Source organism: Dermacentor variabilis, chromosome 11 (assembly GCF_050947875.1).
Source record: "Dermacentor variabilis isolate Ectoservices chromosome 11, ASM5094787v1, whole genome shotgun sequence".
Taxonomy (NCBI): Eukaryota; Metazoa; Arthropoda; class Arachnida; order Ixodida; family Ixodidae; genus Dermacentor; species Dermacentor variabilis.
In genome coordinates, this window is record NC_134578.1 from 33,729,044 (window position 1) to 33,745,595 (window position 16,552).

The following is a 16,552-nucleotide window of genomic DNA, read 5'->3' on the forward strand; positions in this document are numbered from 1 at the left end:
TGAAGGCACCAGAAACCTACGTATTATTACCTCTCCAGATCTCTAGTCACTAAATATAGTTTCTTTTATATTTTCTTGAGCTACCCAGAACTGCTTACCTTGGGACAAAAAGGTCATCGCAGCTTTCAAGCATAGTCAAGTTTCCTCTGGAACTCAAAGACCTTGTCTTTCCAGCTTATTCCAAGCTGTGAAGCGTTTACTTATTAATACGGCGTGACAGCTGCTGGGCAGATTTGTCAGGTTACTATTTCATAACTGTCCATCTGCATCCTCGGACTTCTAGCAGAGAAAATGGCGACCGTCACTCAAATGGCGGTGCCAACTGCGGCCCTTATTTGGCTGCTTGGCTGGCGACTGCCGTATCATATGCTAGAATTCGTCACGGGCCTTGGCTTGGCAGCATTGGCAGTGTTTGTGTCGTACTGGTCACTGTGGCACATTCGAAGGCTTTTCCTGAATGAATCCGTCGAGTCCCACGGCAAGAGCGTTCTAGTCACAGGTAAGTGAGTGCTTTTTCCTGCTCATTTTATTCGTACAACGTCGTTTTAACATCACATGCCCAACACGTAGAACGCTTTTAGAATGCGTTTCCCTGTTATGCTAAGATTAATGTGGGATGGAAGAGTATTGTGTCAGAAACAGGGTAATGCGACAAGTTTTGCTGTGATGTTTCTGCAGTCATCGTTAGAAGGCAGCCAGCATGTCAAATACGAGTCTTCGTATATACTTCTGCCAAACGACTCTGAAAACAGTGACATTGCCAATATACAGCATTTTCTGTACAGACCTCTTCCTTCCCAGCGTGATGCCTAGCTACAGGGCCTATGCCGTATTCCATCGTTGAGTCGTTCCTTGACATAACCGATGCTTTCTTCAAGTTTGTAGCCACGAAGCTCAACACAACACCGGAAGCTGCTCTTGAGCACAATGAACTTTTCATTTAGGTTAGTATTAATAATAATAATAATATTTTGGGTTTTACGTGCCAAAACCACTTTCTGATTATGAGGCACGCCGTAGTGGAGGACTCCGGAAATTTTGACCACCTGGGTTCTTTAACGTGCACCTAAATCTAAGCACACGGGTGTTTTCGCATTTCGCCCCCATCGAAATGCGGCCGCCGTGGCCGGGATTCGATCCCGCGACCTCGTGCTCAGCAGCCCAACACCATAGCCACTGAGCAACCACGGTGGGTTAGGTTAGTATTGCTTTTGGCATGATGTCGCAAGGCGAACACTGAAAGGTGATCTGATGTCAATGCCAAAGGCTCACTTCTACCTTCTCGGCCCACGCCAACTGAAACTTTATGGATAGCATTGCTAATAAATAAATCGCGGTTTCCTGTTATGATCGCCTAGTGCAAGCCTTCCGTTATATAAGTGACACATGATTTAATTTATTACGCTCCATTTCATTACTATTTTTCCTCGTTTCAGCTAAGTGTGCGAAGTTTATTGATTATGAATGACTCGAGCCAACGTTATTGAATCGGCCTGCTTACGAAAGTATGCGCTGTCGTAACCACTGCGAGTCTTTGAAACTGTCTCTTTCCGCGTTCGTACATAAGGATTTTGGAGTTGTTAGGTGATGCTCACGCAAATGTACAACTGTGAATTTCACACTTCATGCGATAATTGGTTTGCTCACCTTCGAAACTGTATGCATGTGTGTGTGCTCTGAAACTATTTTCCATACTTTGCTTTCCCGTTCGCTCTGTGACCAGGGGCTTCCGGAGACAGTTTAAGTAAAAACAATAGCGAACAAAGCTAATAAGTACTAATAGCTAAAATAGCTAAACTAACGCCAAGTAATTTGACATTTGCAGCTTACTGCAAAGCAGTCTGCAAAGCAGATTCACAGAGAGTCACACTCTCTGGGAATTTAACGTGACCCGTAATTTGTTCTTTCGTTGTACAGCTATCCAAGTGACATATTCAATGTGATACTACCTATGTATGGTTGTGTAGAACCAACAGGTAGTGTACAAAATCATTGGTTTCTTCTATTCTGTATTACACCCTCGATGTTCTAAGAGCTCTTCCGACTCCTGTAGCAATAATACGCGCTCTACAAAGAACGGAATCAGTATACTTTAAACAACCCTTGTTTCATTGTATTCTATCACCTGTTTAAAACGTAATTCTACTAATATTTCAGCTCATGATGCTAACGCTTCCTGAATATCCTGAAATTGGTTGGCTATTCCTCGGTAAATGCAATTATTGTATGCATAATTATATTGAAATTGAAACTTACATGGCAAAATATGTGCTAGTATTGAAAAGACCTCATTTCTTTTCCTGTAAACTTATCCAGTAATTTTCGTGCGTTGTTTAAATGGCACGATGGTGTAAAATGTGTATAACAAGAAAGTACGGGTTGCCAAGTGTCCCAAACAAGCATTTTTGCATTTTATTGGTAAGCATTAGTTATTACTGTTACGTGCCGAATAAAAGAATCATAATAGTAACAAACATAAAGGATAGGAATGTCGTAGTACATCACGAGATTATTTGCTTCTTTCACAGGCTGTGATACCGGTCTTGGTCACATCTTGGCTAAACAACTGGCAGCTGGAGGCTTCTTCGTCTACGCGGGGTGTCTAAATGCCGCTGGAGAAGGGGCCAAAATTCTTCGCGGAGTGGCCAACGTAACAGTGCTGCAAATGGACGTTACGAAAGATAAAGATGTCGAGGCGGCATTAGAAGCCGTGGAAATGACCCTTGGCAAAAGAGGTGGGTCCTGAGTTCTTTTGCATAAAGATGGTGCTTTAGGTCTGAACACCATGCTCAACTGCTGAAATCTCTCAGGAAGGCAAATTGATTCAGTAATTATTTCTTGCATTCTGTCAAATTCCCCACGAATTCCAATCGCGCTCGATATCTTACCTCCGTGTAAATCGATATCTTTAAGCACTTACCACAGAGTACTTGGTGATTTTGCTGTCGCAGTCTATTACCAATCATTGTCGCAACGAAAAAGTCCATGAGCTTGAACATGGTTTCATGGTAAAGTTTCAAAGGACGAAGGGCACAAGTAACTTCCAAACAAGCGCTCAGAGCTCGTTTGTCATTGTCATTGGTTGTAATTTTCACGCTGCAGGGGCACTATGAATATTCTCCAACTCACCAAGCTTTGAATTCTTTTGCAATTGAACATGAACTGAATCAATTTCCGCAGTATAATTATGATTCCAAGTATTGGCCCATACCTACCACGGTTGACGGGTCAAGGAACTTGACTAAAAAAGTGAGAAAAGAGTGAAGTAGCATCATTACGATTTTTAAAATTACGAGTTATTCTTGATTATTGTTATTATAGCTATAGGAATATTTGCTGTCACACTAATCGCGTCCTGTAGCGTCTCCGTCTTCGCGCTTCACGCGCTTTGCCTTCATACACAAATTATCATTTTGATCTTAGGTCATGTTAGCTCTCTGAACTCTGGAAATTTATGAACGCGCGCATTTCCCCATTTTGAACGGTATTTGGCACTCTTTACATGCCGCAATATTTATGTCAAACGCAAAGTAATTACCGGCCTCAACGTTACATCAGTAAGAATAAAATTAGGATGGCCCAACAATGTGCAGCTGTCGCAACTGGTGCCTTAGAGCAGCACGTGGCATAGCACGACGCCTGGCCATGAAGTGTGTTAGTTTTGCTGCAAATTTTAATAATCGCCGTCTAACCTTTCAAGCCTACCCTAAACGAACGTGATCTAATGAGACAAAAGATAACAAAAACTTCAAAGCCCCCGTGGTTCATGAAGTTAATTACGACAAAGAGGGCCGCTGCTTATTAAAATGACATATTCTTGCTTTAAAGGTGTCACCCTTAATCAGAGTGTACGCCTACTCCTAAGGAATAGGAACTCATTCATGGGGCATTGCATTGTCTGGCCGTGAGTGATTCCCGCCCACCTCGTCCTTCGTTTTCGCAGAGCTATGGGCTGTTGTGGCCAACGCCGGCGTTCCAAGTCTCGGCTACATTGAGTGGCAGCCCATGAGCCGCATACAGTACGTGTTCGAAGTGAATACCTTCGGCGTGATCCGTGTCGTCAGGGCGTTCCTTCCGCTCATGCGCAAGACTCCCGGCAGCAGACTCGTCATTGTCACCAGTCTTCTAGGTAAGTGCGGGCGACATGCGGATTGTGTAGGCGGCTAACCAGACAGCAAGCCGACAGCGACTGTCCTCCTGAAGTATCCCACACAGTATCAGGTCCGCGCGGCGTCTCAAGTGACATTCCAATTCGGACGAAGCCAGCAAAACAGACGGCTTTACGAGGACAGCAGAAAAAGATGCAGGCCACTTTCCTGCCCAAACAAGACCACATCTGAGCAGAATGCTTGAAAACTAGGCGAGGAGATTGCCTCTACTAAAGGAAATGTTTAGTTACGCTGTCTTTGTGTACTTAATGTAAGTTACGTTGTGTTCTTCATAGGTTCGTTGATGTAAAGTGTTCAAATATAGCGATAATATATGCTTTCCTTAGCTTTCGCTTTGTCGACGCAAGTTTGCGTCAAGTCACACACGCCTCTCTCGTATGCGTTCCATTACATGGGCTTGAATCTGTCCTTTTAGCAGTAAGAAAACTGTCTTTAAATAGAGCCATAATTGGAACACATCATTTGGTGCACCGCGAGCGCTACTATGAACGCTGGCAAATTCCGTCGTACTGTCGTATTCATCTTCTTGTTCCCTCTGATTGGCCCATAGATATGCTGCGGCCTCTCTAATTGGCTCAAAACGCCATCATGACGGAAGTTGACAGTGCCCAAAATAGCACTCTAGGTACTAAGGCGATGTCAATTCTAAGCTACACTGTAAAAAAAAGTTTACACCCTTTGAGGCGTATATCTGCCACACAACAATAATCGTCATCTGCCCTGCTTGCGTTTCCTTTCTTGAAAACGCCACGCTGCTACTTTCCTGTCGGTAATGATATGTCATGCTGATAACGCGCATGCCGTTCCTTACTGGAGAGTACCGGGCTTGCAGCAATAAATAAAGAAAGTGCGGACAAGACCGATGACGCTTATTGTTGTGTGGCAAGATACGACTCAAAGGGTGTAAACTTTTCTTTGAGTGTAGTCTCAAAAACGCAGCATTAGATATAGAGGTCACATTCGGCTTTGTGCCAAGAGCTCCAGTGGGAATTCTAGCCATGTTCTTACCCCGAGTTTTGTTGTTCAAGTGCACGCAATACGAAATTTTGCCGTGATTAAGTAACTGCCAGAAAGCGTAAGCGAGTGATACGTATTGTAGACGTATACTATGACCGATCACAATGATCATTATCGGTGTGACCCGCGTTCGGGGCTCAGATGCTACGTGCCGTTCCTCCGAAGAGTGCGAAGTAGCTAATTCCATTTCCTGCTCCAGCTACCGCATTTTGGTGAAGTCAAAGACGCGTGTGTTTCGCACTTTGCGTGCCCGTTAAAGATATCCACGTAGTTGAAACTAACGCCATCTCTCATAGACTGTGCGCTGCTTCGGGACATTGGACTCCGTAATTTAGCCGTCGGTGCAGTACAACGGCCACACCGCTGAAGCTACCAAGTAGTTGTAACTGCGGGACACTGTGAAATGCACGCCGCACTATTTCGCGGTTCCCACTCGGGCTGAAAGTCTGCGGCGTCGACATGCCTTCCTGTAACATTAGCTTGTATCTGTATGCCATGCTCGTGTGCTTTGCCGCAGGACGAATGTCAATGCCGGCCTCCATGACCTACTGCATGTCGAAGCACGCTTCCACATCGCTGGCGGACTCCCTTCGCCGCCAGTACTACGACAGGGGAGTGCACGTGACCACGGTGGAGCCGGGTGCATACAGGTGAGCGAAAGGTGTTCTGCCATTCTGTAACGATACAGTGCAGTACTTTGTTTTTTAATTTCTTCAAGTGCCGATTAACTCTGTTCACTGGACTTCTAGTCCCACCATATTGCTGGCATCTGCGTTGTAATCAAAACTGCACTGAACGATTTTAGAATTTTGAATTCTTCGGTGTGGCTAGTCATGTTTACAGAATGTGGTCTACGTGCGAAAGCTCGCTGCCGGAACCTCAAATGTGGGGACAAATTATATCCTGTCTAGCATACTTGGTAGAAGTGTGTCGGAACAGAACGAAAACAAAAACGGAAAATGAAACACAGCAAAATTTCTGAACGAAACGAAAACGTAAACAAAACGTTGTTTATTATTTTGTTTTGTAGTAAAACTGAAATATTTTTTATCGGTTTTCGGTTCGAGGAGAAAGTCGGCAATCCGAAACAACTGACGTCAGGCAACATGAGATATAGCGCGTCTCTCAGGCATCCGCATAAGCACGCATCTCAGGGAGGGATAGTGCGAGCGATAGCCAGTCAAACGCTCCTCTAACCCAAGCCTGCCACTCGGTGCAGTAGTAGATAGGCATCGGATCGAAATCCAGGGCTTGCGCACGCAAGAGCTCATCGCTTTGTTCTCTACGGGTGCAACGCTTTGTTACCGAAGATTTATCGTCCGTTTGTGCTCGTTTTATTAAAACAGCGGCCTCGCATTTCGGCGAGTACACTCGATGACGTGCTGCTCCTGAGATCATGCTTAGCGCCTCGGCTCAAGACACTGAGTGTGATCTAAGTATTCATAATTCACTTATTGAGGAAAATAAATACTATGTTTTTATTGTTACCTTGCTTCGAAAGTTTTCGCATGCGAACCAAAACCGTTATGAACCGCTATGGATGACTTTTATTCGTTCCGGAGCAGAACCGGAATGGAAATTTTTGAGTGGATCGAAACTAAAAGCAGAATAGAAAACATTTCATTCGGACACCCTGCTGGGAAGGCACTCATCTAGCCACTTGATATATATGCTGGATGCTAAACATTGTGAAAAACGATGAAGAAAACTTTAACACTCTACATGACGACTTGCTGGTAGCGAGACGAAACACCCACGTTCTACTGAAGCATTTTTCATATATTATTCAAACGTGTAGCCCAAGTCCAATCAGAAGTGTTGAAAATGCTTGTGGCACATTTTAAATGCCGTTATCTACATCAGTACTTTCGCGTTCCGTGCACTGTCTTGGAATGTACAATTCTGCACACGTGCACACATCTCGTGAAGAGGTAAATGAAATGTCGAACGGAACTGTCAAGAACAATATCAATGTACTTCGCACACACGTGAGTATGCGCGTGGTGTTGCCGCACACGCCCCTATATATGTCGAGCAAACAGTCTTTTCTTGGATACTTTACAGCCATTCCAGTTCCCGTTACAACACACAACCGTAAAGCGACGTCGATTAGTAATCAAAGCGAGTGCTTTGAATTCTGTTTTATTTGTCTGAAAGTCTGTATTTTAAGCCTCATCAGTGCATCTTCTATTTACTCACGCGTATCAGGACTCCCATGGCCAACCACGAGACTATGGCGAAGACCCTGCGAAGTGACCTGAGTCTCCTGCCTGCAAGCGTGCGCAGCGTGATCAGCGACCACTCCCTGGGAAGTCTGCGCAAGTCATCGGACACTCTGTACGCGTCCATCATGCGAGACGATTTGCAAGAGGCCGTGGACGTCATGAAATCGGCCGTGCGGGACCTCATTCCCAAGGCCTACTACAGAGCCGGAGGGTTCAAGGACATCCTCTTGCGCCGGCTGTACGAAGTGGCTCCGGCCGAAGTGACGGACGAATTCGTCCACATGATCCGCAAGGTGGCACGGGCTGCACGGCGCAAGGCATAGACAGATGCATTTCGCGGTGGTCATGGTGGCCTGCCTGGACTGTTTAGGTGCTTGAAGTTATACTGCGCCTATAAGGGAGCGAAGCCTAAGTACTAACCGGATACCATATTATTTAGTACAGGCAGTTTTCCTCTTCGTTTCAGCAGTTCGGCCCTTGGTACGTCTTCTCAAGATGAAAGAAGGTCAGGTTGCTGGACAAGGTGCTGAAAAAGCACTGCAGTCCAGTGCACGAGGAATATACTCATAGAATGCCCACAGTATGACCAACAGTGGTGTCGCCTGAGTGATCGTTCAAACGTTTTTGAAGAAAGCCCTATATCAGAGAGCAAACTGCTTGGAGCATGGCCTTGCCCTAATAAACGGGAGCGGGCCGTCAGTGCTCTTCGTGACTTCTTAGTGGACAGAAATCTCAAAAACGGCCTCTCTGTGCTGCGCCATCTCTGGATTGTGCGAGTGCCAGTCGAGTGCTAAGCATTCCACAAGTAATATGCACGTTTTGGTGTGAGATTCTGCAAGTGTGATGTGGTGATTGGAACAAAAAACTAGGCCATGCTTTCCAGTGTTCGTGCCCGTGGTGACACTACTTACACGCTTGTGACTTCTGTTATAGCGTGTGCGGTCCTCTTTGTGTGTTGTTTGTTTATTTGTTGTTGTTGTTGTTGTTGTTGCTGTTTTTGTTGTTGTTGTTGCTGTTGTTGTTGTTGTTGTTGTTGTTGTTGTTTTTGGTAATAGCACATGGGACTTTGCGATAGTCCGCCCTATAGAGGCCTAACTTCCCATATTCATTAACTTATTAGCAAATAACAAATGAGTGCTGCCGAGCTGCCTCCACCGAGCATTTAAATTGCACTAAATAACAGAAAGGCTCAACGCCAAACACCGAGCTAACTTATTTCTATGTGGTGACGGCTCGTGGTGGGAACATGCCTGAGTATAAAGGCATGGGCAACGCCCGATTTATATTGATACAATAATTGTAAAATTAATTAGGGGAAAATGAGACATCCACCAAATCGCAACAGTTGCTCCAAAGGAAACAAAGAGCGGCTGCCCCTGAAAGCCGGTGGCCCCGGGCTTGAGTCCCGGACCAGGACGAATTTTACTTCAACTGAGAGGCCTTTCTTTCGAGAAAATCGTATGGTTTTTCTTTGTAGCAGTTGCTGCTATTGGGTGGCTGTCTCATTTTCCCTTAATTGTTTCTCTCCACCTTGCGGGCTTCCGCAAAATTATTATATCAAATGAATTATATAACTGCCACATATCCCTAAATTTCTTTTGCTACATAATAGAACTCAAGCGTTTTAATTAGTTAAAGCGACCCTAGTTAAAAATTAAAATAAATTATGGAGTTTACGTGCCAAAACCACTTTCTTATTATGAGGCACGCCATAGTGGAGGACTCCGGAAATTTTGACCACCAGGGTTCTTTAACGTGCCCCTGAATCTAACTACAAGGGTGTTTTCGCATTCCGGAATTCAGTCCCACGACCCTAGTACTTATCTGAGACGATCTGTTCGCCACTCCAATAAACAAGCGGTGTATAGAAAAAGAAGTAAAATATTGCACACACATGTCTTGCGGGAAAAATAGCCAACTTCAACCGCCGAAGTCTGAGCATAAACCATTCCTGTATGTAACGGTGGGGGTGGTTGTGTGCAGAGACGCGGGGGGAGGGAAACGACAAAGGTTTGTTCATTGCTTGCTCATTGTTTACGTGTCATACGCCCTATAAATGAATAAGTGCAGTATTCTAAACATTCAATAAAATTCATCATCATTCCAATGTACTACAATTAAACTTTCTGTAAACAGTCACCTGCATCATATCTCACTTCTACTCACCATAGAGTAGGCGTCCTGCGCGATAATGTCTTCGTAGAACTTTCTCATCGTGCTCCAGCCATGTGTGACAACACTTATACGACATCGATCACTTTATTTCTTTGAATCATGTAAAATTATGAGCTAGTACTTTTTATCGCCAGGTCAATCAAATAGCACACCTAGAAAGCAATGATTACGTACCACCTTTTCGCGAAGCCCAACAGTTGGTCTTCAGAACATATATTGAAATCGTTGATGTGCCTAGTAAAATAGCAAAATTAGAGACTTTTTAGCCGGCAACTCCCACCCTGTTTGTGTAAAAAATTATTACCTTCATGCAGGCCAACATCCATAAGAGGTAATGCGTAGGTAGCACCATACCCTCGAGGCATTATCATCCGACCTCCAAAATCTCAGAGTTGTTCTCCCTTTTTTTTCGCTTAGTGATGCGCATTTCACTTAATTGCTTTGAAATGTTTGTAACATTGCCTAATGTGCATTACAGCAAACTTGTTTTTATGTACATCTTGACTAATAAATATCGGGCTTCTTGGTTAAGCCCCTTTCTTCTCGTTGATATATATATATATATATATATATCGTAAGAAGCCAACAAACGCTGACACCAAAGACAATATAGAGGAAATTACTTGTGCTTAATCAATGAAATGAAGAAACGATAAATTAATGGAAATTAAAGTGGATGAAAAAATCATCAATTGGTAGAGCATCGCACGCGAAATGCGAAGGTTGTGGGTTCGGTTCCCACCTGCGGCAAGCTCTTTTTTCATCCGCTTTAAGTTCCATTAATTTATCGTTTCTTCATTTCGTTGATTAAGCACAAGTAATTTCCCCTATATTGTCCTTGGTGTCAGTGTTTGTTGGCTTCTTCTGATATGACTAATATATATATATATATATATATATATATATATATATATATATATATATATATATATATATATATATATATATATATATATATATATATATATATACATACATACATACATAAATGGCGGAAAAGGGAGGGATACTTTCCTATTGATCTAAAGTTGTGAGGGAAGTGATGTTACGCCTATTTCTTTCCTTAGTGTGTATTGTGTCGGTTGATGCTGCTGTAATAGCAGCGCCATCACTGCATGCATAATAAGGCTATGCTTAATGCATTTCCGTCATTAACACTCTGTTTCTCAGCCGAGCCCCCAAAGTGATTATTAGTAACGCGTGCCATTACGTCGAAAATAAGAACTTTTTGTTGCAGGCTCGGACTAATTATTGGCCTCACCCGTGATGCGTTTTTTTTCACATTCGTTTGTGTGGCAGGCGAAGCGTTCCATGTTTCCGCAATGTCGTGATAGGAAATGGCAGAGGCTGCCGACGCCCTATGATGAAGTAAAGAGTCAAATAGAGCCATTACAGTCTCTCGGGAGCCACATATGTGTTAGCCTGAACTCTTTCTCGTATATTAATTATTATCATTCACTTGTATTTTAGTCACATCAGGGAAGTAGCCATTTTGGCCGGACGACATTGATGACTAACCGAACAATTCCCGACGCATCCCACTCGATAATTTGAGTTCGATACCTCAAAGCGCTGATAGCGTGTAAAACTTAATGTAAAAGCCGTAGTAGCGTTCTTGGCAAACTAAAGTGAACTTTCAGTCTGGGATAGCGTAGAACATACAGCTGTTAATTAATAATTTACTCTACTAATGTGTTTTACCTCAAATAACATTTAATCATTTGAGTTTACGAATGTAGTATCCGTGGTTAGAGATAAATGTAATAAAGTGCTGCTAAGCTTCCTCGGTGTGATATTTTTTCGGGCTTTCTGGCGCTAAATGAAACGAGTATCGCAATACATTAACGATGCATTGAGAGCTACAATGTGTGCTCAGATGCTTTAGAGTGTAGAGATGGTATGACTAGTTATGACACGTATTTGGGGCACGATGCATGGATACGTGCATTTGCATGATCGCTTCTCTGATTGGCTGACGCGTAGCCCTTAAGCTATGCACACCCAGCAGCAACCAAATAAAAATTTACGCTGCCACGTATTTCCATCTCGCAACCTGTTTAAGGTGGTGCTGCAAGGTTTTCGATAAGATCTCATCAACACCAATACACAAAACCGAGCCTTCTGACGTGCTTTTTAGCAACTGTAGGTACCATCAAAGACAGTACCTGCTAACGTACAGGGGTTTTCAAGGACTCTGTCAAGATTCCTAGAGCAGTTTTATCCCTGTAATCCTTTGCGCCTTTCTGGTGGAGAAATAAGGCTGATTTGATTTGTATCGACCCCGTTGAAGGTGAACCGAATTCGGGCACAGAAGTCCTTGCGACAGCGAGGATAGCCTTAAACCTGAGAAAATGTCAGCAAAATGCGCTATATGACAGCCTGCCTGTGACCCTGGTATAACTTTTGTCTTGCGACCTTGCGGTGAGCAGCAACAGCGCACGAATCGTCACCATGAAAATGGCTCTGTTGCAGCCTACAGGTAACCACGCATGGTTGATCAAACGTGACGAACATGCACAGTGTAACACATAGTAGAGGTCTTTAGAAGTGCACAACTTTGCGGTCGAACCGAGGATGTGTACTCATTTGACTGCCTACTACGTCACGCACAGTGACTCCACGCGTTGTACCAGTTTTAATGTGAAACCTGACGACACTGTCCACTAAGCACGCATGCATTCTTCCCTTAGTTCCAGCTTTATAAGCTTCCAGTTGCAGTTAGACACAACCTGGCGCTGCCCACTGTCAGCTTTGTCGTTTTTTTTTTCAACCGGTAAGCTTCTGTCTCAGTGAGTCAGCAGTACCGGGTTCCAATCCTGAAGGCTGAAATTAGCGAATTTTACCGTTTTCTGAAGACAACGTCAGCAGTGTGCAGAACGGCAGCCACTGCTCTTTTTTTTCCTTTTTCTCATTAGTGATATCAGTGACACCACGTAGACCCCATTAGGGCTTACAATATTTCGCGGCAGTATGTAGGACCCTATGATATGCGAGTCTTTCTAGCTACGTTCGCGTCATCACTGTAAGTAACGTTCGCATTAGCACGATGTTCGCATGATGATTCTATGCCAAAGCTTAAATGTTTCCGGCATACTGGAGAAAGAAAAAATAAAGAGTGAGTGGCGATTGAGCGTTAAATGCGAGAGAAATGCAAGGGAATTACGTCGCACTTTATTGAGGTCCTAGATGCATGGATTTAAACTGCGTTCACCACATCTCAAAGTGTTGTTCACGAGCTCACTCGACACATTTCCTGCCTCTTCGAGGAGCGAAGTGCCAATGACGGGGGTCCGGAGTGTTCCCCCGTCGGTTGCTCCAAATATATACGCTACCCGCCGTGTTTGCTTAGTTGCTTTGGTATTGCGCTGCTAAGCACGAGGTTGCGGGATCGAATCCCGGCCACGGCGGTCGCATTTCGATGGAGGCGAAGTGCAAAAATACCCGGTTGCGTAGATTTTGGCGCACATTAGAGAACCCCAGACGGTCAAAATTAGTCCGTAGTCCCGCACTACGTCGTGCCTCATAATCATGTCGTGATTTCGGCACATAAAGCCCCATAATTTACTATATACACACGCTCTTCTAAACTATCCCATCCTCTCTCTACCTAAAGCGCATGGTAGGCTTCCCATGCTTCACACACATACAATTTGGCACTCCTAATGCTAACGCATTACAAAAAGCAACCTTAGCTGGTATCGCGCTTGACGCCACTTTAAGAGAACGACGCGCACTGAACTTCGGTACTCACTCATTTTTTTTAATTTCATATGTAAATTATATTGAGATACACGCTATATATAGCAACTTTCACAAAAGCACCGGTTTGAGCTGCACACATCTCGCTGAACTGACACGGCGTAAGAAAGGAAAGAAAAGGAGCTCCAGACAGAACTGCTAACACAGACAAGCAGCATTACTTTACAAGGCAGGAGTTGCAGCGCACGCGAAGGTGCAAAGGGCAATAAGATACATCGCCTGGAGGATCTGATGTGTACCAGCGGTTCTGGACTCGCCGAGGCACACGACATATCCGGGAGTTCCTCCCCGAAAAGTCAGCCTTTCGCAATCACCGGCATGCTGGCCTCCTTGGTATATTAAAGAACTCTCGATGCGGAAATCTCTGCAGGAAACAAGTTTTCAACTTTCACATCAAGTTCTTTTTTTATACGACGGGGACTTAAGGCGCCCCCACTGAATTAAAAAGAAACAAACTTCCGACTTGAAGCTGGCCGAAAGAAATAATAGGAATGAAAAGAAAGGAAAGCTAGAAAGATTGCTTCAAGGGGGAGCGTTCGCGCACCTCTGCGTACATTTTAACTACTTTTGCTGGAGAAGACATTGTCAACGTCACTTTGTCCAAGACTCGGTACACTAACAGACAGGTTTTGGACGATGAAGAAGAAACAAACTAAAAAAAGCTCATTTCTGTAGCTACACAGAAACTTTTAGAATCGCCTGCTTCTTGGTCGGTACCCCGTACTGGGTAGAAGCCCTCATTTCGAAGCCAGAAGCAAGATATACGCGTCACTGATTCGCACTCCAGGCGAAATAGCTTCTCTTTATCTTCTCCTCAAACGTAAGGTTTATTCTTCAAATGGCCGGACGAACTTTTCCCTATACCGTTATGTTACGATCGGTCCACGTGACCATTTAGATCTTTTTTTTTTTTTGACAGGCTGGTTGCATTACGAGGCGCGCAGAGCGTGAAGTAACATACGTAGCAGCGAATGTATAAAACTGGGAGAAACCCGTAGATTAACGTAGAAAACAATATGGCCAGAAACTAACATCAAGCGCGTCTTTTTCCGCGCTCGCCCGAAGGTCGGCCAGCGGCATTTACCGCCCGAGGTAGTCACCCCCCCCCCCCCCCCGGGAGCCACCACACTTAACGACGTGGACGCGCCACCACGAAGCGACGGCAACGGCGCCCATTGTTTCAAAGCGGAACGCATTCGCACGCCAGCGGAATACAGGAGAGCGAGCATTTCGGGGCTCCCGTATCACAACTTACCGCTGTGCTCCAGCGGATACGGTATTCACCTGCTTAGCTCGAGGTCGCAGCTTCGGAACGAAAATCGCGGGTTTTTTGACGTCCCAAAGCAACGGACCGGCTACGAGAAATGCGGGAATTGTGAGCCGGGTGGAAGGGGAGGGCGTGGGACTCCGCATTAATTTCTGCCATCCAGGTTTTTTTTTTTTTTCTTTTAACGATGCCCACCAAATCTAAGTACACGAGCGTACGTGGGCAAGCCTAAATCAGCCTACAGTAATTAGTACTTGTGTCGCTGCTCCCGTATCACCAAGACATTTATTTAGTGGTTATATAACTAATGCAAGCAACTGATTGGCACTATGAAGGCGGGAGATGGCAATTCGAGACAATGAAGAAAACTGGAAAAAAGCAAAAGCTGGAGCCAACGTTTCGACAAGTGGACTTGTCTTTTTGAAGTCCAGTTGTCGAAACGTTGGCTCGCACCTTTACCGATACCCGCCGTGGTTGCTCAGTGTCTACGGTGTTGGGCTGCTGAGCACGAGGTCGCGGGATCGAATCCCGGCCGCATTTCGATGGGGGCGAAATGCGAAAACACCCGTGTACTTAGATTTAGGGGCACGTTAAAGAACCAAAGGGTGGTCGAAATTTCCGGAGTCCCCCAATACGGCGTGCCTCATAAGCAGAAAGTGGTTTGGACACGTTAAACCCCATAATTTAATTTTTTTTTACTTTTACCGTGTTCTAGTTTTGCTCATAAATGGACAAGTTGTAACATGTTGCTGAGCAGCGGAAAGAATCACCCAGGTGGAGCAGTTTCCGGCCTTCACTGCCAAATCTGCACCAGCTGCAGACCCGATACAATATATTATTGATGCTAGCCTAACAACGCTAGTCTCAAGCAGCTTTCTCTTAACCAGCTTTCTCTTTCTTTTAGCCATCGAACCATGGTCACCCTGCTTTCAATATGCGGCAACTAAGGTCTCTAGGCCGTTCTTTCGCACAAAAGTTCGCAAAAGTTCTTTGTATATGCCCGAGTGTCAGTCATTATACACTCAAGAGTGTTTATAAAGGAATTAATGCCGCGAATCAGTCGCCTTTGTAAAACCCTCCTTCGCGATTCTCTAAGGAGGCGATTACCATCTGTACTCAGCACATGTAATGCCATGCGGTCGCTTTCTCGTGGTTTCCTCAATGGCGTTTCCAACGTGTCTTCTCTCGTCTACGTGTACCTGTTATTGTCAGGTTCACAAGTCACCGTTTCATGCGCCACTGGCCACGAAGCTGTTTGTTTGTTTGTTTTTAATGAAGAAACTGCGAAAAGTTTCAAATGCTTCGGGGGCAGAGCGTACAGATTGAAAAGTACTGCATGGCGTGGATACGGGACCTCAAAGTAAAATATACGCTAATAACTTGCGAGTTGTGCGCTTCAGCTTCAGAATTCGAGGTTACTTCCAATTACAGCCTTTAAGAAAGCTTCTGTTAGAAGTTGTGTGCGTGTGCATGCACGTATTCGTACCGTGTGGGTGCGTAAATACAAACGTGTGCGTGCCTGTGTTCGTGTTTGCGTGTACGTCTGTTTGCGTGTGTTCTCGTCTTAATAAAATAAATTCTGGTTCAATCCCGTTCACTGAAAACGCTTGCGGATGCCTCTGGCACCTACCTTCGCGGATGCTTTCGGGAGCGAAACGGGACTGTGATATCGCAGCGATGCCTTCTGCTCGATTCTATGCCGCTCTTATCGCCCACTGTTCGCGGCCATTGACAACGCTGGCGGAGCGTCGCCCTAACAACTGACGAAGCGAGAAAAAGGAATAGCATGGGAAACGGGCACCGCTTCGAAATAGCGGCCCATGACGCGCCTCGCCCCAGCGTTTGCTTCCTCGTCGCGACGTCGAGCACGCAGGTGCCTGCTGTCCCTCATTTTCTCTATGTTAAACAGAAAGGGTGCACGGTGAGGTGACTCTGTGTTT

The 16,552-nt window shown here is 44.9% G+C and overlaps 1 protein-coding gene across 1 annotated transcript; it reads left to right on the forward strand.

Moving 5' to 3' along the window:
• Nucleotides 1-366: 366 nt before the first annotated feature.
• On the forward strand, nt 367-7,734 carry LOC142563202 (retinol dehydrogenase 7-like). The gene is made up of 5 exons (XM_075673752.1): nt 367-499; nt 2,529-2,735; nt 3,944-4,129; nt 5,704-5,836; nt 7,395-7,734. Exons 1-5 carry the CDS (start codon nt 367-369, stop codon nt 7,732-7,734), a joined length of 999 nt encoding a protein of 332 aa, XP_075529867.1.
• The last annotated feature ends 8,818 nt before the right edge of the window (nt 7,735-16,552 follow it).

Coding starts and splice junctions, on each gene's coding strand:
- LOC142563202 (XM_075673752.1), top strand. CDS start 367: ATGCTAGAATTCGTCACGGGCCTTGGCTTGGCAGCATTGGCAGTGTTT. Junction 500..2,528: donor CAAGAGCGTTCTAGTCACAG/GTAAGTGAGTGC, acceptor CTTCTTTCACAG/GCTGTGATACCGGTCTTGGT. Junction 5,837..7,394: donor GTGGAGCCGGGTGCATACAG/GTGAGCGAAAGG, acceptor CACGCGTATCAG/GACTCCCATGGCCAACCACG.